The sequence below is a fragment of the Rattus rattus genome, chromosome 12, assembly GCF_011064425.1.
Source record: "Rattus rattus isolate New Zealand chromosome 12, Rrattus_CSIRO_v1, whole genome shotgun sequence".
In the NCBI taxonomy this organism is placed as follows: Eukaryota; Metazoa; Chordata; class Mammalia; order Rodentia; family Muridae; genus Rattus; species Rattus rattus.
In genome coordinates, this window is record NC_046165.1 from 69,994,275 (window position 1) to 70,019,935 (window position 25,661).

The 25,661-nt window shown below is 52.0% G+C and overlaps 1 protein-coding gene across 1 annotated transcript; it reads left to right on the top strand.

The window, feature by feature from the left end:
* The first annotated feature begins 2,953 nt into the window (after positions 1–2,953).
* On the top strand, positions 2,954–24,669 carry LOC116914011 (myosin-7-like). The gene is given in 40 exon segments (XM_032918284.1): positions 2,954–3,154; positions 3,439–3,582; positions 3,801–3,957; positions 4,052–4,079; positions 4,594–4,702; positions 4,785–4,877; positions 4,989–5,052; positions 5,414–5,512; positions 5,735–5,838; positions 6,391–6,529; positions 6,619–6,737; positions 6,852–7,001; positions 7,299–7,469; positions 8,221–8,530; positions 8,796–8,863; positions 9,164–9,251; positions 9,846–9,963; positions 10,101–10,224; positions 10,467–10,603; positions 10,866–11,121; positions 12,235–12,477; positions 12,603–12,779; positions 13,744–13,889; positions 15,468–15,558; positions 16,253–16,642; positions 16,819–16,945; positions 17,110–17,228; positions 19,251–19,447; positions 19,911–20,094; positions 20,250–20,415; positions 20,502–20,626; positions 21,185–21,493; positions 21,735–21,938; positions 22,043–22,179; positions 22,283–22,323; positions 22,326–22,355; positions 22,358–22,545; positions 23,639–23,734; positions 23,844–23,978; positions 24,543–24,669. Coding segments are annotated over 40 exon segments (5,802 nt in total). The 3' UTR covers positions 24,561–24,669.
* The last annotated feature ends 992 nt before the right edge of the window (positions 24,670–25,661 follow it).

The following is a 25,661-nucleotide window of genomic DNA, read 5'->3' on the forward strand; positions in this document are numbered from 1 at the left end:
TCTGTTGCCTAGACACCGCGCAGTGAAGCTTCCATAGCCTGTGCGTGCGGGAACAAGAACAGGGCTGGGTGCCAGCGTTGCTCCCAGGGCCTGCAGGGAAAGGGAAGAGCTTTTCTGTCCTGTCCTCTCTCCACTTGTAAGAGCAAACATTGCATCCATGTCTACGCTGAGGCCAGGTGGACCAGGCAACCGTAGCCATATTAGCTACAGTCTTGGGAGGCTCAGGCCTTGTGCCTCTCAAATCTGCAGGGCCGCGCTAGGAAAACAAGAAAGGGCTCTAAAGTAGGAAAGTAGGACCGTTAGGCAACTGGTCCTCCACAAACAGCTTTAGCATGGCTTCCTTGGAATCCCTAGCCCTCTGCCCTGACTGGGATCAACTTCCTGTCTGCTGAGGCTCCCCACTTTGACTTTTGCTCCTCCCCTGACGCTGTGTAAACTTAGGGGAAGCATCCCCACCACCATAAAGCAAAGCACTTAGATGGATCACTAAAGATCTGCCTGGCTCTGAAGCTCAATGGTCCCAGAGACACATTGCTGCTGGCCCTAGGAAAGCAGCGCCTGAGTTCCTGTGTCTGAACTCCCTGGTCCTAACAGGAACCTACCTTCCTTTTGCTCCAATCCAACCACCATACCAGGGCCATACCCCCAACTCTGCCCTGCCCCTCTCTGCGGCTCTGACCCAACCCCTTTCCAACTCAGTCAGATGCAGGACTCAAGCCAGGAGAGTGGGGAGGACACTGGAAACAGGACCAGGCTAGCACTGGGGGCAAGACTTCTGAGGGGTAGCAATGCCAGGGTCAGCAGGGCCCTCTTGCAGGCCAGCCAGGGCCCTGCCTGCTTGAGGTCATGGTGGTCGTGGTCAGCACACCCTCTAGTGAGCTGTGGAATGTAAGGGATATTTTTGCTTCACTTTGAGCCACCCCACCCCCTGGAACTCAGACCCTGAACATGCCATACCACAACAATGACGCCCACTTCCAATTGTTTCCTAGCTGGGGGAGGAGGGGGGAGTACTGTTTGGACAAGGGAAGGGGGGAGAGTCAGGGGGAATGCTTTTAGTGACAACAGCCCTTTCTAAATCTGGCTAGGGACTGGGTGCAGGTGGGGCATGGGGCACCCTGCTGCCCCATATATACAGCCCCTGAGACCAGGTCTGGCTCTGAGCATTCTCCTGCCGTTTCTTTACTTGCTGCCCTCAGGTAGGAGTGGGAGCTGGAGGCCTTCCTCTGGGATAAGGGGCTCCAGGTTCAGGAAGTGATTCCTGTAGGACTGCAGGCTTCTGGCAGGGCTTCACGTAGTACCAGGTTATTATTGAACACTCCCTGCAGGTCTACATATGCATGCTTGTGCCATAGGAATGTGGGAGCCCAAGTGTTTGGGGGGGTATATCTATATGTATGGCCCAGAATGCAATAGCAGTGTGTGTGTGTGTGTGTGTGTGTGTGTGTGCTAGTGTGTGCACGTGTGTATGCATGTGTGTGCAAAGACGATGCAAATACAAGCATCCATGTCTTAAATGTAAGAATCAGTATATATTCTATCATATAAGATATATCATGCCTGGCTATAAGCATTTTGGGGGGAGAAGGACAGAATGGAGGAGAATAATTCTTCAGGAAGCCAGTTCCGTGGATACTAGAACCTGTCCATGGGGTTGGGGATTTGGCTCAGTGGTAGAGCGCTTGCCTAGCAACCGCAAGGCCCTGGGTTCGGTCCCCAGCTCCGAAAAAAAGAAAAAAAAAAAAAGAATACAAATACTAGAACCTGTCCATGTTTGTGGAAGTGTCTGACTGTACACGGAGGAATTATTACTCTGTATGATATGACCCTGCGTGTGGTCTCTGAAGCAGCATCTCTCAGACATGCGGGGGCTGGGGCTCTGGTCTTCGTATTCTGAAGAAGCCACGGGAGCCTTCCTTTGTGCTGGGCTGTTGTATACAAACACTGTGGGAGCATGCGTGCTGAGGATGGAAGGGAGTTTATGTTCTTGTCAAGCGTGTGTACAAGCAGCGGGCATGCGTGTTCATCAGAGCGTGTGCAGGGGACCCTGGGGTGTGCAAGGGTAGTTAGAGGGTCGTTGGAATCCTGAGACTTGAGTCTGAAGTCTGGACTCTGCCCCTTGTCTTATCCTCTGAGAAAAGTAAGGCTTTAAGAGCCTTGACTTCTTCATGTGTCCAAGGGGCAACCGCGGAGTGAAACAGAAAACAGGAGTTGTCTGGACAAACATGACCGCTGTTGTCTCGTACGTGGCTCAAAGAAAGGAAGCCTCAGCGAGGAAGGATAGAACAGCCCCTAAGGGAGGAGGACTGTGGTCGGAGACACTGAAAGTTGTTAGTCTTTGGGAGAAAGGAAATAGACCTTGAAAAGCAAGGATGGCAGTGACCAGAAAGGCTGACCAGCGCTGGAGTCACTCTTCCATGTGCTGAGGAACAGAGCCAGCCTGGGCCACAGCCTGCCCTGACACAGTCTCTCCCCTCTCTCTGGTTCTTCCACAGGCCTGGGCCTACCTCTTTATCCCTAGACACATTTGGGAATCCAAGGTGAGAAAAGCTGAAGTCTAAATGTTGGGAGATCTGGGAAAACTGAACATAGCAGCCCCAAACCCAAAGCCCAAAGCCTGGAACGCTCATTCCTGCCTGCTTAGAGACAATGGCCTGGTTTTCAGAAGCTCTGTACTCACGGCCAGTGACGGTCAGGGTCTGTTGACAGGAGGAGATTGGTGCAGAGTCCTGTCCCTCCAAGAAAGTCAAGATACACCCAAAGAGTGCCCCAATTGAATAAAAATAAAGCTGTCCCCTCTGCCTGGCAGTTGCCAGGCTGCTCTCTGGTTTAGGGGTAAGCTTGAGGCAGAGTTAGCTCCTGAGTGCTCAGCACGGTACCAGATTTGGGAGCTGCCCCAAGGTGGGGGAAGGCGGCGTACAGGTAACAGCTGCTCCTCCCCCCAGGCTCAGTCATGGCGGATGCAGAGATGGCTGCATTTGGGGCCGCAGCCCCCTTCCTGCGAAAGTCTGAGAAGGAGCGGCTGGAGGCGCAGACCAGGCCCTTTGACCTCAAGAAAGATGTTTTTGTGCCTGATGACAAAGAAGAGTTTGTCAAGGCCAAGATCGTGTCTCGAGAGGGTGGCAAAGTCACCGCTGAGACAGAGAATGGCAAGGTAGGTGTGGGTACTGGTGTGGAAGGCTACGTAAGAGAGCCCCACACCCGGGGTGCCCAGAGAGGGGACATGCTTGCACACCTGAGGCCCCCAAGCTTTCGGTCCTTTGGGTAGGATGGGGGTCCAAATTCTCCCAAAAGACTCCTTACTCCCAACATCTAATCCCAGTCCCGTCTCAGCTATATACACCATCTCCTCTACTCCATACCTTGCCTTACTGCCTTCATGCTGAGAAAACAGGGCAGACACGAGTTGACATGAGGGCCTGCATGGGCTGTTTACAGACGGTGACTGTTAAGGAGGACCAGGTGATGCAGCAGAACCCTCCCAAGTTCGACAAGATCGAGGACATGGCCATGCTGACCTTCCTGCACGAGCCGGCTGTGCTCTACAATCTCAAGGAGCGCTACGCTTCCTGGATGATCTACGTGAGTACAGCAGTCCATCCGCCAGAACCTAGAGCTTCATGGGCAGTAGCAGTGTCGTGAAGCCAAGCCCCCTACCAGGAAGCAGGGCATCTACACCAGCTCCCATCCCTTTGGCTCAGTTATAACCGGAACGACTCCGAGTTTTGCTTCCTTCGTCTCCTGGGGTCTTTCTCGAATTCTGACAACCACCCCTTACTGCTTCTTCCTTAACCCCCCAGACCTATTCAGGCCTCTTCTGTGTCACCGTCAACCCCTATAAATGGCTGCCAGTGTACAATGCAGAAGTGGTAGCTGCCTACCGGGGCAAGAAGAGGAGCGAGGCTCCACCCCACATCTTCTCCATCTCTGACAACGCCTATCAGTACATGCTGACAGGTAAGCCTGGTGCTCCGACCTGGGTCTCCTCAACCTGAATTCTCACCTGGACTCTCATCCCTCAACCCATTGCCTCTCCTCTTCTCTCTTCCAGATCGGGAGAACCAGTCCATCCTCATCACGTGAGCATAGCTCTAGAATCCCTGATCCCAGACCTCCCGGGGGGTTGTGGGGGCAGACTCCTTTGCATGAACCTATGGCCCCTTCCTCTCCACCATGCCCATCTCTTCCTTCTCTGATCTTTGCTCCAACTCCTTTCTTTGTGCCTCTCTCCCTTTCCACCTTTCTCTTGTTTTCCCTTCTTGCTTCCTCGACCATTGTCCTCTAACTCTTCATTCATGCCTAAGCTCATTTGGAGAAGCCCAGGTGTCCCCCCCCTCATCATTTCCCTTATCTTTCCTTTCAGAAGCCTTTTCTCTCCTCCCCACTTACTCTTCCCAAACAACCCTCTCCTCTGATTGACCCCTCGTCTTCTGTGGCATCATCGTCTTCCTGCTTGCTAACCTGGTCCTATGTGCCGATCTCTAACGACTTCCTGATCAGCACCTTCTCTCCACTAGAAGATGTGCTCCCTCCTCACTCCTTGGTCTTAACCAGTGTCTTTACTGCCTAATAAGCCTTTGCTTGTCACAACAGCGGAGAATCCGGAGCTGGTAAGACTGTCAACACCAAGAGGGTCATCCAATATTTTGCTGTTATTGCTGCCATTGGGGACCGCAGCAAGAAGGACCAGACCCCAGGCAAGGTAGGCCTGCTGTCACCTAAGGGCCTGCATTACAGAAAAAGAGTAGGCAGCCTTCACCCCCATCCTTCTTGACCTCTTTCAGGGCACCTTGGAAGATCAAATCATCCAAGCCAACCCCGCTCTGGAGGCCTTTGGCAACGCCAAGACAGTTCGGAATGACAACTCCTCCCGCTTTGTGAGTGATACCCCACCTTGAACTCGGGACTTGGGCTGGTTGAGGGATGGCCTCCAATGGGAGCCTTTCCCAGGCTCATTGCTACTCTCTTCCTTCCATCCATCGCTTCAGGGGAAATTCATTCGAATCCATTTTGGGGCAACAGGAAAGTTGGCATCTGCGGACATAGAGACCTGTAAGTTCCACGAATTTGCCGGGGCTTATTTGGGCCGAGCCCATCCTGGTTGTACGGCCTCGTCTCAATCTCTTCCCGCAGTATGCATATCTTCCTTCTGTCTCTACATCAGCTGAGGCTTTCTCTGGCTTTTCCTCCGTCCGCTATCAGTGCATGATTCTTTGGGGGGAGGGGGTTTCTCTCTAAGATGCTTTCTTTCTTTCTGGGTCTCTGCCTCCACTCTTCATGTATTACCCCTGCAGCCATGCACTGGTCTTTCCCTCTGTTCTTTGCTCGCTGTGGTTCCCACCCCTTCCCCTTTACTTCTTTGTACCTGCATTCTAACCTCTCATTCCTCTCCTTCTATCTGCTTGGTTCACAGACCTTCTGGAAAAATCCAGGGTTATTTTCCAGCTGAAAGCAGAAAGAGATTATCACATTTTCTACCAAATCCTGTCTAATAAAAAGCCTGAGCTTCTAGGTGAGTCAGACCGAGACCAGATATTTCCATGGCAACCTGGTCCTCTCTGCTTAAGGCTGGGTTCTGGCAGTGTGCCTTGGGCCTTATGATACTGCTAGATTCAATCTTGGGGGTCAAGTCTAGCTCTATCTGAGCCTCTCCCTTGGTCTGTCTGCTATAGCCAGCAGCCCCCAGGATAGCCAGGGCTTGTGCACATCCGAACCACATTCTTTCCATTCTTAGACATGCTGCTGATCACCAACAACCCCTACGATTATGCGTTCATCTCCCAGGGAGAGACGACTGTGGCCTCAATAGATGACTCTGAAGAGCTCATGGCCACCGATGTAAGTTTGTGAGCACTCAGCCACGAGGTGTTGTACAACCCTCCTAGAGAGCTAGAACGCACCCTGTGAACAGGGTACAACGCTAAGACACATGCTATGAAGCAGGAGAGTAGCTACTGTTTGGTGTTGTCAAACCACGGTGTGCAGAGAACCATGGGCAGAGAGACAGGAAAGGCAGACAACAATATCAACACCACTCGAGAAACAGGAAGGAGAGCCCTGCAGATCCTGGTGGCCCGAAGTGAGCTGTTGGGTAGAGGAGAGATACGCACGGATATGAAAATTGAGGCAGGGAAGGGCTGGGAACATTGGTGGGGAGCGCACAGCAGCTACGGAGAACAGCCATGACCACCGACAGTGGATGGTCACGAGGCAGGGCCCCAATCTTCTTATTGTCTGTCTTTGTTTCGGAGTCCCTCTCTGCTTGTGGGAATCTCATACTTTACAGGGAGGAGGAAGACAAATTCAAGTTCTCTCTACCAGCGTATGAGGGTCTCATTAACTGGTCACACTTTCTTTTCCGGGATTCACTGATATGGGGGCTGCTTACAGAGCGCCTTTGATGTGCTGGGCTTCACTCCAGAAGAGAAGAACTCCATTTACAAGCTGACAGGCGCCATCATGCACTTTGGAAACATGAAGTTCAAACAGAAGCAGAGGGAGGAGCAGGCAGAGCCAGACGGCACGGAAGGTGAGAAGCAAGGAACCCCATGGAGTCACCAAGGGCCACGTAGAACGTGTATCCCTGTACTAACGTCACTACCTACCCTTTCCTTCCAGAGGCTGACAAGTCAGCCTACCTCATGGGACTGAACTCGGCTGACCTGCTCAAGGGGCTGTGCCACCCTCGAGTCAAAGTGGGCAACGAGTATGTCACCAAGGGGCAGAATGTCCAGCAGGTGGGTTGTCTTTGGAAGATGAATGAATGGTGGAGAGACCACACCATGGTAGAATGTGAGCTTTCAAATTCATCCTTCCCAAGAGCACGCCTCATCTGGCTTTCTCCCCTGTAGGTGGCATATGCCATCGGAGCACTGGCCAAGTCAGTGTACGAGAAGATGTTCAACTGGATGGTGACACGCATCAACGCAACCCTGGAGACCAAGCAGCCACGCCAGTACTTCATAGGTGTCCTGGACATCGCCGGCTTTGAGATCTTTGATGTGAGTCTGGGTCCCTGGCCTGGGACACCACTTGTTCCTCACCCACCCACTCAGAGCTTCAGTCACGTGTGGAGGGCCAGCCATGGGCCAGGCACGGGGGTTCGGGGGTCTGGATAGAGCCAATCACTGTCCCTGCCCTCAGGAGAAGCCCTCCCTTCCCTGCCATGACCTGGGAGACCAGCCATGCCTGTGCAGGGCTCGGACAGGGGTGTGGCACAGTCCTAGGCTGACCCACCATGCTGGCCACTCAGACCCTCAGTCAGCCTGCCTGCCTGACTGGCTACCTCACCCCTGCAGTTCAACAGCTTTGAGCAGCTGTGCATCAACTTCACCAATGAGAAGCTGCAGCAGTTCTTCAACCACCACATGTTCGTGCTGGAGCAGGAGGAGTACAAGAAGGAAGGCATCGAGTGGACGTTTATCGACTTTGGCATGGACCTGCAGGCCTGCATCGACCTCATCGAGAAGGTGAGCCCTGTCTCCACCACCTGAGCTTTCCTCCTACACCTTGCACGAACACACTTCAGAATTCCAGAGAAAGTGATGGCTCATCTCCCTGCTGAGGAGTTCAGTCTACGTATCAGAAGGGGGACTCTATTTCCCAGAGTTCTGTGTTGTTCCGAATATCCACGGCAAGAGTCCTGACAGTTCTGCTCTCAAGGTCTTAAGACTGGATGCATGAAAGATGGGCATCTAGGAAGCTGGTCTTCCCACCACTGGTTCTGGGTTACACGCATCAAGGACCAGGAAATGTGACAGCAGTATGGGGGGTTATAAGAGTATTTTTTTGTTTTGTTTTTGGATTTCCGTTTTTCAAGACAAGGTTTCTCTGTGTAGCCCTGGCTGTCCTGGAACTGACTGTCTAGTCCAGGATGGCCTTGAACTCAGAGGTCCGCCTGCCTCTGCCTCCTGAGTATTGGGATTAAAGGCACATGCCACCACCACTTGACTAGTGTACCTATTTTTAAACTCAGCATATCAGGGATCTGGGTGGTGGGGTATGATAGAGACATCAGAAGCAGCCACCAAAAGCCCCTCTGACATCAACAAAAATCCCCACTTGAGGAAAGCTTGACAGGTGTCAAACAGTAGACAGCTGCTACCTTGAGCCAAGCCTGGTCTCTTCGCACCCTATAGGCATGTCTGAGTAAATACTGACCTACAGAAGAGTATCTTACCAAGTGAAGCTTACTCAATGGTTCTCTCCCTACACTCTTAGCCCATGGGCATCATGTCCATCCTGGAGGAGGAGTGCATGTTCCCCAAGGCCACGGACATGACCTTCAAGGCCAAGTTGTATGACAACCACCTGGGCAAGTCTAACAACTTCCAGAAGCCTCGTAATATCAAGGGGAAGCAGGAAGCCCACTTCTCTCTCATCCACTATGCTGGCACCGTGGACTACAATATCCTGGGCTGGCTACAGAAGAACAAGGACCCTCTCAACGAGACGGTGGTGGGGCTGTACCAGAAGTCCTCCCTCAAGCTCCTAAGTAATCTGTTTGCCAACTATGCTGGAGCTGATGCACGTGAGTATCCCGGGCATTAGCACTCTAAGGTTTACGCCACAGTTCTGAGGCACATCGCCTGCAAATTTCACCACTTCCCTTTCACGGTACGCCCGGAGTTGTACGGAATAGACTCAGCGAGATAGACCTGGGTGGATTCACTGAAGCCGCCATACTGAAAACCCTGGTCTGGTGGCCAAGAAAGACAAAATGTGAGGAGAGGCTATAGGTCCCTGCCTCTTTACATGCCCACTAATTGCCCTTTCCTTGGCTTCCTTTCCCACAGCTGTAGACAAGGGCAAAGGCAAAGCAAAGAAAGGCTCATCCTTTCAGACCGTGTCCGCACTGCACAGGGTGAGCGTGTGCCCAGCTCCAGCCTACCGTGGCTTCCCATTCATTCTGGTGCCTCAGCCCCAGCTCCTCCCAATACCAGTTCTTCTGGGTTCAACCCTAGCCCTTTGCATGCTCCTGTCTTTCTTCCTCTCCTGACCTCATCTCACCCCTCTTCACTTCTCACCTTCATCAACCTCTCCCTTCGCCTGCACCTTCTCCAGCATCCTTTCGTCTCCTCACTTCCCGTATTCTCTCCTTTCTTTCCCTCATCTTCATTTCCTGCTTCCATGCTCTTTATTTTGTCCTCTTTTTCTGCCACAGGAAAATCTGAACAAACTTATGACAAACCTGCGCTCCACACACCCTCACTTTGTACGCTGCATCATCCCCAATGAGACGAAGTCTCCAGGTGAGCCCACGAACTTGCGCTATCCCACCCTGAACACCCACTGTCTCAGAGACAGGACCTTGAGTAATCTCCAAGTCATGGTGATTTCCGAGTCACATTCTACGCCCAGACCACCCCTCCCAGCGTTACCCTATGTTAGCAATGTGCCTCAGAGTAATATGTAAGGCACTTCTCTGGATATCACCTCCTGAGTGACTTCTAGCCCTCAGTGAGACATCTAAGGAATGTCTATCTGTTTTTAAACATTGGAAACAAAGTATCAAGAAAGACAAGTTCAGAGCCTGGCTTAGATTTCAGTTAGCTCTGTGACCTGCACGGCATTCAATCTCTTAGCCCATTCACATAGAATAAGAGATACATCTGTCCTGAAACCACTCATGATAATAAGTATAAATTATGTAAAATAATAGATGAGATTATTTTGATTGCTATTAGGAGTGGGGCTAAGGAGGAAATGAGACAGATGGAGAATTGGCATTGTCTGACTGACTTGCTGAAGTAAGCAGATATGTTTCAGAGCCTGAATGAGAACTGAGAGGATTGCTATTAGTCCAACACTCTCCCCAATCATCTCTCTCTTCCCTACTGCCCCAGGGGTGATGGACAACCCCCTGGTCATGCACCAGCTGCGATGCAACGGAGTGCTGGAGGGTATCCGCATCTGTAGGAAGGGCTTCCCCAACCGCATTCTTTATGGGGACTTCCGGCAGAGGTAAGGAGGGCCCCAGGGCTCCAGGAGCCAGGGATGGGCTGCCTTTGTGGGAGTGGGGGTCTATGGTGGCCCTGGAATGCTATAGGCAGAGCAGACCCATGCAGAATGCAAATGACTCTGAGAACTTCCCTCCCCAGGTATCGAATTCTGAACCCAGCAGCCATCCCTGAGGGGCAATTCATTGATAGCCGGAAAGGGGCTGAGAAGCTGCTGGGCTCCCTGGACATTGACCACAACCAGTACAAGTTTGGTCACACCAAGGTGAGTCTAGAGCTCTACCCAATGGCTGTAGAGCAGGTAGCCATGGTGAGTGATAAGAGCTGAGACCAGGAGGCAGACTCGCACAGGCTCCGCCCCTCTCCTTTTCCACACCCACAGTCAGACCTGGACCGCACAGGTGATAGGTCCCGGGGAGCTTATTGGACCTCCCCCCACCCTCCTCTACCTTGGTCACCCTTGGTTGAGGCTCTGCCCTGAGTCGGATTCTACCCACTTGCCCTCAGGTGTTCTTCAAGGCGGGGCTGCTGGGGCTGCTGGAGGAGATGCGAGATGAGAGGCTGAGCCGCATCATCACCAGAATCCAGGCCCAGTCCCGAGGTGTGCTTTCCAGAATGGAGTTCAAGAAGCTGCTGGAGCGCAGGTGAGAGGTCCTTAAAGGGGATCGCCAGCCCTCCTGAGGTTCAGGCTCATTCAGTGACAGTGTCCAGAGAAAGACTTCAGTGAGCCCAGCAGGAAGGAGTCATGGGGGGGGGGAATCTTAGGAACACAAGCTGGTCCTTAGCTTTTGAGGACCTCAGAGAGGGTGAGGTAAAGGAAGGAAGAGTGGATTTATCTAGGAAGAAGGCCCTCAGATGGGAAGGAACAGGGGAAGCTCCATCCCACTCTTTGCCTCGTGCCTGCAGAGACTCCCTGCTGATTATCCAGTGGAACATTCGTGCCTTCATGGGGGTCAAGAATTGGCCGTGGATGAAGCTCTACTTCAAGATCAAGCCGCTGCTGAAGAGCGCGGAGACAGAGAAGGAGATGGCCAACATGAAGGAGGAGTTCGGGCGAGTCAAAGATGCACTAGAGAAGTCTGAGGCTCGCCGCAAGGAGCTGGAGGAGAAGATGGTGTCCCTGCTGCAGGAGAAGAATGACCTGCAGCTCCAAGTGCAGGCGGTGAGGCCACATAGCCATTGTTAGCTCCTCCCCTGTGCTTCGGTCATGCTCCCCACAATCACACACCTCTCTCTATGTAAGGGTGTACAACCCTGTCACTCACAGACTGGAGAATCTGGTAGCACACGTTCAAAGATCTCTTCAGAAGGAGAAAAGATAAAAAAAAGAATCCCCTTTTAAATACACAGGCTTAGGCATATATGGTGGCACACCCCTGTTATCCCAGGAATTGGGAGGTAGAGGCAGGAGAATCAGGAGTTCAAGGTTAGCTTTGGTTATAGAGTGAATGCAGCAAGGCCAACTTGGACTGTAAGAGATCCTGTCTCAAAAATATACATGTACACACACACACACACACACACACACACACACACACACACACACACGGCAGGATACAGAGACAGAGAGAGAGACAGAGAGAGACAGAGACACAGAGAGAAACAGAGAGAGACACAGAAAGACAGAGACAGAGAGACAGAGAAAGACAGAGAGACACAGAGAGAGACAGAAAGAGAGAGACAGACAGAGACACAGAGACACAGAGACACAGAGACACAGAGACACAGAGAGAGACAGAGACACAGAGAGACAGAGAAAGACAGAGACACAGAGACAGAGAGAGACAGAGAAAGGCAGAGAGAGACAGAGAGACAGAGAGAGACAGAGACACAGAGACACAGAGAGAGACAGAGACACAGAGACACAGAGAGAGACAGAGAGACAGAGAAAGACAGAGAGACAGCGAGAGAGAGATAAATCCTCCTAGGGGAACTATAACTCATCTTCGAGCCTAAATTTCTTCATTTTAAACAGGAGCCACCTCATCTCATAGGTTAAAATTCACAGAGTGTAACATCAGCAAATGCATTTCCTTAAATCGAGGAGACTAGAGAAAAAGGCCACGTGAAGACTTTGAGTTCGCTCCTCTGCTCCTCTCCCTACTGCTCCCAAGCCAGACCATCCCAAACCTGCCTCCTTAGCCTCCTGGGTTCTTCTCAGCTGAGAATAAGCCAGGGTCCCTCTCCCATCAGGCCATTGTACCTCTCTCCTCCACTTGTGAGGACAAGGGCCCGTCCTCTCTGACCAGCCTCCCTTCCTGTCCCTCGCCCCCAGGAACAAGACAACCTGGCAGATGCCGAGGAGCGCTGCGACCAGCTGATCAAGAACAAGATCCAGCTGGAGGCCAAGGTGAAGGAGATGACCGAGAGGCTGGAGGACGAGGAGGAGATGAACGCCGAGCTCACTGCCAAGAAGCGCAAGCTGGAGGACGAGTGCTCAGAGCTCAAGAGAGATATTGATGACCTGGAGCTGACGCTGGCCAAGGTGGAGAAGGAAAAGCATGCAACGGAGAACAAGGTGAGGCCGGCTCCCTCAGGTTCCAAAGCACAGCATGTTCCATATGGTAGCATGGAGGTTCCTCTAGGGGGTCCCCAGGATGGTGTCCTTTGACTTAAAGGGAATGTGGGATTTGTGTTCGGCAGGTGAAAAACCTGACAGAGGAGATGGCTGGGCTGGACGAGATCATTGTCAAGCTGACCAAGGAGAAGAAGGCTCTACAAGAGGCCCATCAGCAAGCCCTAGATGACCTTCAGGCTGAGGAGGACAAGGTCAACACACTGACCAAGGCCAAGGTCAAGCTGGAGCAGCAAGTGGATGATGTAAGCAGATGGGTATAATGGGCTTAGATGTAGCATGTCTCTCTGTGTCGAGAGGTATGTGTGAACAGGTGTGTTTGGGTATGGGGGTTGGGGTACTGGAAAGTCTTCAGTCTATTGACATCCTCCCAGAATAAAACAGGGGGATAGGAAGCATGAGGGTTATCGACTTCAAAGAAATGTATGCAATCTCACTGTTATGCTCAAGAACAGGGGTAGCTGTTTTGTTTTGTTTTGTTTTGTTTTGTTTTGTTTTGTGTGTTTTCTAGACAGAGTTTTTCTGTGTAGCCCTGACTGTCCTGGAACTCTTTCTGTAGATGACACTGGCCTCAAACTCACAGAGATCCTCCTGCCTCTGCCTCCTGAGTGCTGGGATTTAAGGCATGCGCCACAATGCCCGGCCTGAGCTGGCTTTTTATTAAAGTTAAAATTTTAAACGCGCATAGTTCTATCTTTGACTATAGGGTTTAGAGGATTATCTCAGAAGAACATTGTTTCTCTTTGGTAAAATGTTAGACTCTTTGAGGAGGATCTTTGCAGAGTCTGGTCCTGAATGACAATTGTTCCCTCAAATGTGTATATGTCCGTTGACTGCCTTACCATTCTGCTCTAATAACTCAGTATCTGTCTCAGTCGCAGGACTAAGAGCTCCCCCCAGATGGGCACTTGAGTTTACTCAGTTTTTTCTCCAGTACCCTGCACAGAGCCTGGAACCCATAGGTACTTACAGGATGCTGAATGAATGATTATGGCCTTGGAATCTTCTCCCACATTCATTCATTCACAAAATAATCCACTGAGCAAACCTTTCAGTCTAGACATTCTCATGGTTCCCTGGAAACATCGGTCCTTTCTAGGGAAGTGTCCAAAGTCCTGGATTCTCTAAGGATTTCCAAAATAGAGACGAACAAAACTCAGGCTAGCATGTCCTACCTTGTGGTTCATAGCTGGCTCTTCTCTCTGCCAGCTGGAGGGTTCCCTGGAGCAGGAGAAGAAGGTGCGCATGGACTTGGAGCGAGCAAAGCGGAAGCTGGAGGGTGACCTGAAGCTGACCCAGGAGAGCATCATGGACCTGGAGAACGACAAGCAGCAGTTGGATGAGCGACTCAAAAAGTACCGTGTTCCATACTGCCGGGGCCATTTATCCAGCCCAGCTCAGCTCACCCACCACAGTATAGGCTGACCCAGGCAAGGGGCCATCCTAAGAGGCAATGGATGCTCAAACTGAGGGCAGAGCCTCCCTAACCCGCACATCAGATCCCAAGGTCCTCCCTAGCAAGGAGTCTCACTTGGATCTCTCAAGCACCTTGTCCCTGCTAGACCCCAGGGAGAGGCGAAAATAAAAGCTTGCTTCCTTTGTGAGCACTTGGTCAGATAGGAGGAGAGGCTGCCCATAATTTCAAAGGAATCGCTCTGCTGTTCAAAAAAATGTAGGGGTTGGGTCATTTCTTTTTCTAGGTAGATTCTAGTTCCAATCTTTATTGCAAATCCTTCCCAAAGGTGCACACACAGACTTGAAGAGTGAGCTGCAAAAATGTATTTTGATATTTGAGAATCTTATAGCACTTCAACTTGTATTTGCATAGGAGTCTTTACACTTCCGTAGGCACAGAGTTTGTTGAATGAATGAATGGATCACATAGATCACATATGGTCCTAATGGTTTTTCCACCTTCCTTTTCTTATATTTTATTTTTAATTGTGTTTGTGCATGTGTGTGTGTGTGTGTGTGTGTGTGTGTGTGTTTTAGTGCGCTCACATGTGAGTGCATCGCTCACAGAAGTCAGAAGAGGGCACCAGACGCCCCTAGAGCGGGCCTATCAGGCAGTTGCGAGCTGCACGGTGTGAGTGCTGAGAACCGATCTTGCTTCTTCTGGAAGCACAGTTCTCTCACCTGCCCTCCTCAGCAGCCTCTCAGAGTACTTACAAAGATGGTGTCTGCCATCCTATTTTATCACAGAGAGAGCTAAGGCTCAAGAAGGTTAGGGAGTGGAAGGGAAGTGAGCATGCTCCAGGCACGTGATCTAGGTGTGAGACACCATCTTTATGAAGCCCAGCGCCATGCACAGTGAATACACACCAATTAAAAAAAAAAAAAAAAAAAGAGGTGACTGAGTCACCTAAGCTAACAGTGACAAGTTAAAGACCACAGCACCAAAGAGAAAGAAAAAAAGAAAAAAAGAAAAAGGCCTTTGCAATAGTCTCATTACTTCACAGAGGAGAATACTTGGAATAAGAAGGGGAAGCCTAGGCTGGAGAGTTGGCTCAGTGGTTAAGAGCACTGGCTGCTCTTCCAGAGGTCCCGAGTTCAATTCCCAGCAACCACATGGTGGCTCACAACCATCTGTAATGAGATCTGGTGCCCTCCTCTGGTGTGTCTGAACACAGCAACAGTGTACCCACATATATTAAATACATAAATAACCACCACCCCCATTTTTTTGTAAAAAAAGAGGAGAAAGCCCCACAGAGCCCCACTATGCTGCCCTGATACAGGGTTTTTCATTGTATTTTTACTGGACTTGAACCTGACAGACAGCAGGTGTTACCCTTCCTTCAGACATCCTAAATCACTCTCTAAAGTATTTTTTTTGCCTGTACTCCATTGGTTTTATAATCTCTGACCTTCTTTCTGGTGGCTACTCCAAGTGCCTTCCTGGCCTGCTACCCGTCGCTCTCTCTTCCTTACAGGAAGGACTTTGAGTTAAATGCACTCAACGCCAGGATTGAGGATGAGCAGGCCCTGGGCAGCCAGCTGCAGAAGAAGCTCAAAGAGCTTCAGGTAAGGCCAGGGGCTCTAGTTGAGTGTGGTGTCCTGGGCTGGCTCTCAGCTTCCCTGGATCCCCCTCCAGGGTATGATACTGGTGCATGACAGAACTGTGTACCTGTGAAAGGAGATACAATGAACAAGGCTTCCTACGGGGAGCCCCCCAATTGGGGCTTATATGATCCAAGGAAGACCCAGGAAGAGACCTTGGGGGCGGGGAGGGGGGTGTCTAGGACGGCAGAACTCCTGGTTTCTTGTCTCAGTCTGTCTAGTCAAGAGATCACGGAACTCCACTGCTGACCTCTCCATGCCCACTCTGTCACCTGGTGACTTTAAAGGTCCCTTCAGTCTTTATGGTTCTTTCCTCCGTAGCAGGCATTGAATTAGGTCTTCAGCTATTTTCTCAAACAGATGTGGTTTTCTGAGTTACACGTTTGCTACTTTCCCCCAGTAAACTGCTCTCAAAAACCCATGAGCACAGATTAGGTGTTTGTTTTTGTCCTTCTCTAAGAGATCTGCTTCCTTCTAATAAAGAGAATGTGCAGTGCTCAAGTCTAAAAGAAAGCCGACTGGGCTGTTCAAGACACTTTTCCAGTAATACATTAAACTTACTTGCTGTTCTCATAGGCCAGGGGTCTTTTAGAGCCCCAGAACGGGGCCTCAATGGAGGGTCCAGGAAGCAGGTCTGAACCTCTGTGTCCCTGACTAGGCACGCATCGAGGAGCTGGAGGAGGAGCTGGAGGCCGAGCGCACAGCCCGGGCCAAGGTGGAGAAGCTGCGCTCAGATCTGTCCCGGGAGCTGGAGGAGATCAGTGAGAGGCTGGAGGAAGCCGGTGGGGCCACATCTGTGCAGATAGAGATGAACAAGAAGCGCGAGGCCGAGTTCCAGAAGATGCGGCGGGACCTGGAGGAGGCCACGCTGCAGCATGAGGCCACAGCCGCGGCCCTGCGCAAGAAGCACGCGGACAGCGTCTCTGAGCTGGGCGAGCAGATAGACAACCTGCAGCGGGTGAAGCAGAAGCTGGAGAAAGAGAAGAGCGAGTTCAAGCTAGAGCTGGATGACGTCACCTCCAACATGGAGCAGATCATCAAGGCCAAGGTGGGTCTTTTCAGCAGCTCCCTCCTCTGATCCCTCTGCTTCCGGTGTCGATCCTCTTTCTTCCTTGACGGCTCATCTGGGTGCTCCCTTACCGTCCATGGTTTTCTCTTTCATTGCAATCCTTACTCCATTTTAGTTCCTTCCCGCACCTACTCTGTAACTCCTTCCTCTCTCAGGCCAACCTGGAGAAGATGTGCCGGACCCTGGAAGACCAGATGAATGAACACCGGAGCAAGGCTGAGGAGACACAGCGTTCTGTCAATGACCTCACCAGCCAGCGGGCCAAGCTGCAGACAGAGAATGGTGAGTCCAGGGCTGGAGCTCCGTGAGCCCCAACCTCCTTAGCATCCTGGCCTTGGGCGTACTCGCTCCTCACATGCCCACAGCCTCTCCAGAGAAGGGAGCCTAAGGATTAGGGGCAGGGTTGAGGGTGGAGAGGGGCTGAAGGTACCTTGATGCCTCCCCAGGGGAGCTGTCCAGACAGCTGGATGAGAAGGAGGCTCTGATCTCTCAGCTGACCCGAGGCAAGCTCACGTATACCCAGCAGCTGGAGGACCTCAAGAGGCAGCTGGAGGAGGAGGTCAAGGTAAGGCCTGAACTCAGGGCCTGGCCCAAGCAGAGAATGCACCAATAGGCCTTGGATTCTGTCTGCATCTCTTTCTTCTCTAAGAGTGAGGCTTGTCTGGTCCAAATTCTCTACAAACTGTAAAAAAGAAGTAATAATCCAGCCTTTACAAGGTATCTTTTAAATTCTGTTCCTCAGGCTGGCAGAGACCCTTTGCCCTCCTACTGCTGTTCAGGGATGGGGTTGGGAGGGTAAGGAGGCAGAGAAGTGTCCAAGGTAGTGGTTCTCAACCTCTGGGTTGCAACTTTTTTGGGGTTGCATATTCGATACAATGCATATCAGACATTTACATTAAGAATTTAGAACAGCAGTAAATTATAGCTATGAAGTAGCAATGAAAATAATTTTATGATTGAGGGTCACCACAATATGAAGAACTGGATTAAAGGTCACAGCATTAGGAAGGTTGAGAACCACTGGTCTGAGATGTGTTTTGGCCTTCTTGGGTGCAGATACGGGGTGGAGGGGCTACACAAAAGGGTCCTAGAATTATGAGAGCAACCTGAAGCCTGGAGAAAGAAAGCCGGAGCCTATCCCTAGCACAGTACTGAGTTTACGGTAAAGAGATGAGACCATGAGTTCTTAAAACTCACAGGGCCATGGCTAGGGACATAGCTCAGTCAGTGAAGTGCTTGCCACAGGAGCATGATGGTGTTTGGGCTCAATTTCCAACACTTGTGATCCCAGCACTGAGATGGCAGAGACAGGCGTATAGCTTGTCTTTACTACTTTGTGGATTCTTTTTCCTCCTACCCTTCTCTTCCACCCTTCCAACCCTCTAACACCGAATAAGAGAGAAAAAAGGATAGAAAGGAAAGGAAAGAGATCCCTGAATAAAGTCAGAAGCTGGAAAGGGAGCAACTACTTCCTGCTGATTAAGGGTGTTGAGTTTGAGTTGATTGGGGCAAGTTTGATTTTCACCATCGGGATCTCTAATTATTATTTCTTCTTCTTCTTCTCCTCCTCCTCCTCCTCCTCTTCTTCTTCTTCCTCCTCTTCCTCCTCCTCCTCTTCCTCCTCCTCTTCCTCTTCTTCCTCCTCCCCCTCTTCCTCTTCTTCCTCCTCCTCCTCTTTCTCCCTCCTCTTCTTCCTCTTCCTCTTCCTCCTCCCCCTCCTCTTCCTCTTCTTCCTCCTCCTCCTCTTCCTCTTCCTCCTCTTCCTCCTCTTCCTCTTCCTCCTCCTCTTCTTCCTCCTCTCTTCCTCTCCTCCTCTTCTTCCTCTTCCTCCTCCTCCTCCTCTTCTTCTTTGCACATGACTACTTAAGAAACCACAAACAACAGCTCCCCAACTCTCAGGGCCCTAGCCCTATACCCTCTAAAAAGTCCCCAGAACTCCAAACATCACACAGTTGAAGAAAGTATCTGCAGCTGGCAGAATCACACCCCTGCCAGAGCACGAGGCAAATCACAGTCAGCTGCTGTGGACAGTCTGAAGTAGCTCCACAGCCCCACACCTGGGATTAAAACAAACACACATTCTAATATTTCTGTGTTCTTTTAAGAAGCCAAAATTCTAAAATTATCACTACACAGGAAGATCTCTTGGACTGACTGACTGGCAGCCAGCCCAGCCAAGGTGGTGATCCTTAAATCTCAACGACAGACTTTGTCTCAAAAAATATGGTAGACAGTGTCTGTGAAATGATACCCATGGCTGACTTCAGGGCTCCCTACACATGTACAAACCCCCAAAACTACCTCTTATAGTGTGGTGATATAAGGAAAACTTCCTGGTGTCTCTGTTTGCACCTGTAACTGCACTGGGGGAGCAAATCTGCTGCAAGGAGCCTCGGGCAGTGGGCACAAGAGCGTTGTAAACAGTGCCGCACTGCTTCATTGTGTAGGGTCCTCCTTGCTCAGCAAACCACACCAGGTTCACTGGAGAGCTGGAGGTAGAAGTGGCCAAGGGAGCATGCTGGGACTGGGGTAAAGGGATGGCAGAGGAAAAAGCTGATCCACTTCCTCGATGCCCACCTCTTCCTAGGCCAAGAATGCCCTGGCCCACGCACTGCAGTCAGCCCGGCATGATTGTGACCTGCTGAGGGAACAGTATGAGGAGGAAACAGAAGCCAAGGCAGAGCTGCAGCGCGTCCTGTCCAAGGCCAACTCAGAGGTGGCCCAGTGGAGGACCAAGTATGAGACGGACGCCATACAGAGGACGGAGGAGCTGGAGGAAGCCAAGTGAGTCCTGGGTACCCAGCTCTGGCTGAGGCTCCTTTGCAACCCGATCTGATGCTCAGTAGTCCACACATAGGGGACTCTTAGGCACCCCCACCTCCTGCTCCTCTCAGGGAAGCTTTTTGCTCGCGTTATGTTTCTCATCCGAATATAAGACGAACAAAAGGTTTGTCTGAGGGCTGAGTGCACCCACCTGGGGTACGGTGCTATAGGGAACGGGGCTGATCCAGCCAAGAAGGATCAGGCTCATGGCCCTCATAGGTGCTTTATGTCTCCATTCCCAGCTACTGAGATTTGCCTGCTAAGTGCCCAGCCTCTGAAGCCTGACCTTAGGCTTTTCTGAGTGCTTCTAGGTGGTCGAGGATAGTCTTTTGAAAGTCACATGTTTTCCTCTTGTCCAAACCTACCTCCCCCATTCTCCCCATCCCTCTCTTCCCGGCCACCCTCCCTACTTCCCCTGCTGCAGGAAGAAGCTGGCTCAGAGGCTTCAGGACGCCGAAGAGGCAGTGGAGGCCGTCAACGCCAAGTGCTCCTCGCTGGAGAAGACCAAGCACAGGCTGCAGAATGAGATCGAGGACCTGATGGTGGACGTGGAGCGCTCCAATGCGGCCGCCGCAGCCCTGGACAAGAAGCAGAGGAACTTTGACAAGGTGGGCCCACGGTGGGGCTGCGGATGCTGTGCACACCAGCAGGGGGGGCAGTGCCAGCTCAAGGCCAGAGCGTGCTCCTTAGAGGCAGGGGAGCAGGGCTGAGTCAGGAGAGGGGCCTGGGGCAGCTCTGGACACAGGGTGCTCTGTCCCCACAGATCCTGGCTGAGTGGAAGCAGAAGTATGAGGAGTCCCAGTCAGAGCTGGAGTCTTCCCAGAAGGAGGCGCGCTCCCTGAGCACAGAGCTCTTCAAGCTCAAGAATGCCTATGAGGAGTCTCTGGAGCACCTGGAGACCTTCAAGCGGGAGAACAAGAACCTCCAGGGTGGGCGAGCTGAGGGGCAGGGAAGGGCCGCGGGGAAAGGGAGGCGGGACAAGGCGTATTGATCTTTCTGGTTCTCTGATCCTCAGAGGAGATCTCAGACCTGACTGAACAGCTGGGCTCAACTGGGAAGAGCATCCACGAGCTGGAGAAGATCCGAAAGCAACTGGAGGCTGAGAAGCTGGAGCTGCAGTCGGCCCTGGAAGAGGCTGAGGTGGGCTTGCCAGAGGGCGCGGGGCTCAGTAGGGACTGGGATCTAGACTTTGGTCCCTGTTCCCATCTTCCCTTTGCCGGAATCCCTCCTCAATGGTCCATTGCCAGGGTCTAGGGTGGTGCTGGACATAGCAGGCACCCAGCAAACATTTGTCAATGTCCGATGAGCTCAAGGTCACCCAAGTTCATTCGTGCAAACATCTTATTTACTGTACTTTGGAGGGGCTCCTCTTTCAGCTCATTCCCCTTTCCACCTCTGCCTGCCTGAGATTTTTTACACTGTGTGCTTGATTGCCTCTGTTTCCTTGGCAACACACCTCATTTTCCTCTTTGTCTTCAAAGCTGGCTCCCTCCACCCCCCTGGGAGTCTGCATCCCCTTTCCTTCATCTTGCTTTCATAATTTCTTGTGCACACTCTCTCCTTTCCTTCCTCTGCACCCCTGACTGAGCCATTTATATACCATTCCCGAATGCTCTCTGTAGCATGGTTTTCACCCTTGCTTCCCTCCTGGTCTCCGACTCTAAGCCTGCAAAACCTTTCCTCCCGCTTCCTTCCCAGGCCTCCCTGGAGCACGAGGAGGGCAAGATCCTCCGAGCCCAGCTGGAGTTCAACCAGATCAAGGCCGAGATCGAAAGGAAGCTGGCAGAGAAGGACGAGGAGATGGAGCAGGCCAAGCGCAACCACCTGCGGGTGGTGGACTCCCTGCAGACCTCCCTGGATGCCGAGACGCGCAGCCGCAACGAGGCCCTGCGGGTGAAGAAGAAGATGGAGGGCGACCTCAACGAGATGGAGATCCAGCTCAGTCATGCCAACCGCATGGCTGCTGAGGCCCAGAAACAAGTGAAGAGCCTCCAGAGTTTGCTGAAGGTACTCGGAGACTTCTGGAAACAGAAGGTCACCTCACCCAGGGAAGGGCTGGCTTCTATCAAGGCTAATTAGATAGTAGGGACACTGGCTCTCTCTCGTCACGCCATCCTTGTAGAGATGGCTGACAGGCCAACCCTGAGCCACCACAACGGACTTTTCACCCACATTCAATTCTGTGTGACAACCTCATGAAGGCGCCACAGCCGGCTTTGAAGCTCACACTCATTTTTCTGGTCCTCAGGACACTCAAATCCAGCTGGATGACGCAGTCCGCGCCAATGACGACCTGAAGGAGAACATCGCCATCGTAGAGCGGCGCAACAACCTGCTGCAGGCGGAGCTGGAGGAGCTGCGGGCCGTGGTGGAGCAGACAGAGCGGTCTCGGAAGCTGGCAGAGCAGGAGCTGATCGAGACCAGCGAGCGGGTGCAGCTGCTGCACTCCCAGGTGAGGGAGTTAGGGACCCTGTACATTCCTGAGCTCAATGACAGACGGGAAGGAGCTCCTCAGAGACGTCCAGCGTCTTTCCTGTTCTGCCACTCTCTTCCCAGAACACCAGCCTCATCAACCAGAAGAAGAAGATGGACGCAGACCTCTCCCAGCTCCAGACAGAGGTGGAGGAGGCGGTGCAGGAGTGTAGGAACGCAGAGGAGAAGGCCAAGAAGGCCATCACAGATGTGAGTCCCCTACCCTGCCTACCCACTCCAGACCAGCATCTCCCTAGCCTGGGCGGTGAGCCCATGAGGACCTGAGCAGACGCATGCCCTCCTCTCCGTGCACAGGCGCCATGATGGCGAGGAGCTGAAGAAGGAGCAGGACACCAGCGCCCACCTGGGCGCATGAAGAAGAACATGGAGCAGACCATCAGGACCTGCAGCACCGGCTGGACGAGGCAGAGCAGATCGCCCTCAAGGGTGGCAAGAAGCAGCTGCAGAAGCTGGAGGCCCGGGTCCGGGAGCTGGAGAATGAGCTGGAGGCTGAGCAGAAGCGCAATGCAGAGTCGGTGAAGGGCATGAGGAAGAGCGAGCGGCGCATCAAGGAGCTCACCTACCAGGTTGGGCAGTGCCACAATCACAGCTCCTACACAGCCTAGAGCCACGGTGACCAACAACCAAGGGGAACAGAGAGATGTTGCTACCTTTCCCTAGCCAGAGTTGGCGTGCATACCCTGGATGTCCTTCCACTCTGCCCAGTCATAGCCAACTCTTGTCCCCTGGCCCAGAAGAGCATGACTGAGTTTCATAGCCTGCCCAGTCATGGCCAAATCTTGTCCCCTGGCCCAGAAGACCATGACTGAGTTTCATATCCTGCCCAGTCATGGCCAACTCTTATCCCCTGGCCCAGAAGACCATGACTGAGCTTCATAGCCTGTGTGTTCCACTTGACATGTACCCTCAGCCCATCCACCAGAGATATGCCTTAGACAGGCACGGCTTCAAGCAGCAATACCCTTCTCCAGCAGAAAATTTATAGCCAGGTCTGCTACCAAAGACACCACAGCCAATCAAATAAGTCTCAAAACGTTTCAGGCACCCAGGGCAGCATAAACCCAGCTTTCCGTAGTGCTCCATTAGAGCTTGTCTGTCTTTCTGTCTAGCATGTACACCCTCTGAGCACACTTTGTCCTTAGCCTAGATTAAGTTCGTGTCAGCCCACTGCAGCCCAGGAAATTCCATCATGCTCACAGCCCCAGAGTCACTCCCAGTCCATGCTGGGCCCAGAGCCAGCGGGTTTATGCTCCGTGGCATTCCGGGGCCTTCAGGATCCTGCTCCCTAGGACAGTGTACAAAGTCACCGCAGTTTCAGGCACCCATCCCATTGGCTTATTGGGTTCTCTCTTTATAGAGCAATTTCAAACAATCACATTCCAAATGAGTAGTGGTACCAGCCTATGATCCCAATACTCAGGAAGCTGAGGCAGGAGCATCATGTGTTTGAGGCTAGCCTTGGCTACATAGAGTCCATGTCTCAAAAAAGATGCTTCTTGAATGAGAAATTATAAGCAAGTTCAAATATTCTGTGAAGACCAGAGAGCAAGCATTGAGTCAGAATGCAGCAGTGAGAATGGAGAAGACAAGAGAAGCCAGAGTGGGGTGCTGCCCCCTAGGTCAGTGTACTCTCACCTTCTTCCCTCCTCTGCCCTCCAGACAGAGGAAGACAGGAAGAACCTACTGCGACTGCAGGACCTGGTAGACAAGCTGCAGTTAAAGGTGAAGGCCTACAAGCGCCAGGCTGAGGAGGCGGTAAGTAATCCTGCTGGGGTTGAAGCCAGGAGGAGGGATGTAGGGTGCCAGTCCCCCAGACTGGAAGGCTAAGAGACCCTTCTTACCCATCCCGTTTATCTGCTCCTAGGAGGAACAGGCCAACACCAACCTGTCCAAGTTCCGCAAGGTGCAGCACGAGCTGGATGAGGCAGAGGAGAGGGCGGACATCGCCGAGTCCCAGGTCAACAAGCTGCGGGCCAAGAGCCGTGACATTGGCGCCAAGGTGGGTTCCTCCCCTGGACCTCACTTGTCACCTCCCACAGCAGGCGTAACCTCTCTGTCCCCTCAGGCAGCACTGTTTCATTAAGTTCCTTGATGAACCACAAGGCCCCAAAGGCTAAGGATGATTGAGTTCCCAGTCACATCTAAGGTTCTCTGTGACCTTGTTTGCAGTGATTCTGCGAACCCCAGATCAAGAGGAGTCAGAAACCCTATACAGCCCCATTTTGTGCAAACCCATTAGATCCAGTTCCCTCCAGCTACCCTGTCTATTTCCCATTTCATTCTGTCTCCTATCTTTGAAACTCAAACATGTAAAGAATATCCCAAGGGCTCCACTAATCTCAGAGATATCTTCCATCCAGCCTACTCAAGAACCCTTATTTCCAGAACTTTCTCCTTCAGCACTGACTCCTGGAAACATATCCCTGCCTATAGAGGGGATCCCTCAAGGTCACACAAGGGTCTCCACCTACCAGGTGCCCTAGTCTCAACTTCAGTTTCCATGTGCTGGCCCTACAATGCTGGCCTCCCCAGAGCTAATTTTGACTTTGTTTTATTTCAAAAGGGCCTGAATGAGGAGTAGATCTTGTGCTACCCAACCCTGAGGATGCCTGTGAAGCCCTGAGATCTGGAGCCTTTGAAACAGCACCTTAGGCAGAAACACAATAAAGCGATTTTCCTTCAAGCCAAAATCCTGTCTCTAGACTCTTCTTCACTGACCTCGGTCCCTGGGGCTCTAGGGTGGGGAGGTGGGGCTTGAAAGAAGGAGGGGAAGTGGCAAAGGCTACTCCCCAGGACTCTGTGAAGTTCTGAGCCTTCCCAGTACAGCGCTGGCTCATAGATCCTCCTCCAGCCAAACATAGCAAGAAGTGATACTTCCTTTGCGACTTCCCCAGGCCCAGTGCCTGTCCGGTTGAAACAGGATTTAGAGAAGCCTCTGAACTCACCTGGAGCTCTGAGCCCATCTACCACACACCTACATGCCAGTTCTAATCAGTATCCTACACTGATAATACGCAGAGCTGACCACGGGAGAAAGCCTGGAGTGTAGGAACTGGCCAGTGACTTTTCAGTCTGCAGAGGTATGACCCCCTTGGCAGATGTGGTAACGTCCCCTTAGAACCCATCCCAGGCAGGTCTCTGAGAGGACACAGGACGACAGATGTAGTCACATGGCGTTCCAAACACAGCTATCCACAGTGACCCTTGTCCCTTCCACTTAGCCAGGAGGTTAGCAACCTTAGCCTACCTTTCTTCTTCCCCATCTTCCCAGGACCCAACCCCCAGTCTATGGCATTCATTTCTTCTTCATTTCCCCACCATGACTTCCATTTGCAGGGTCTTTTACCTCTGCAGTAGCTGGAAGATGGAGTTTGGCTCTATATGTGGCAAACCATCTCAAGAGAAAGCAGGCAACAGGGGAACCAGATTTTGTTAGGGGGGACACTAAATCACTGGAGGGTCTGGAGGTAGGAAAAAAAAGTGAGCTCCAGCTAAGCAAAGCCAGTTCCTTGGGTATTCTGCCACAGCTGGGCTGCTGAGGGTAGGTATAGGAATGTGGGTCTGAAGGACGATGGGATTTGAAGACATCTCTTTGAACCTTGTCCTGCTCTGGGCTAAATCTCCCCTCAACCCCACCCACAGACCCGCTGTGCAGGGCCAGACTGAGTTAGGCAACTAAAGC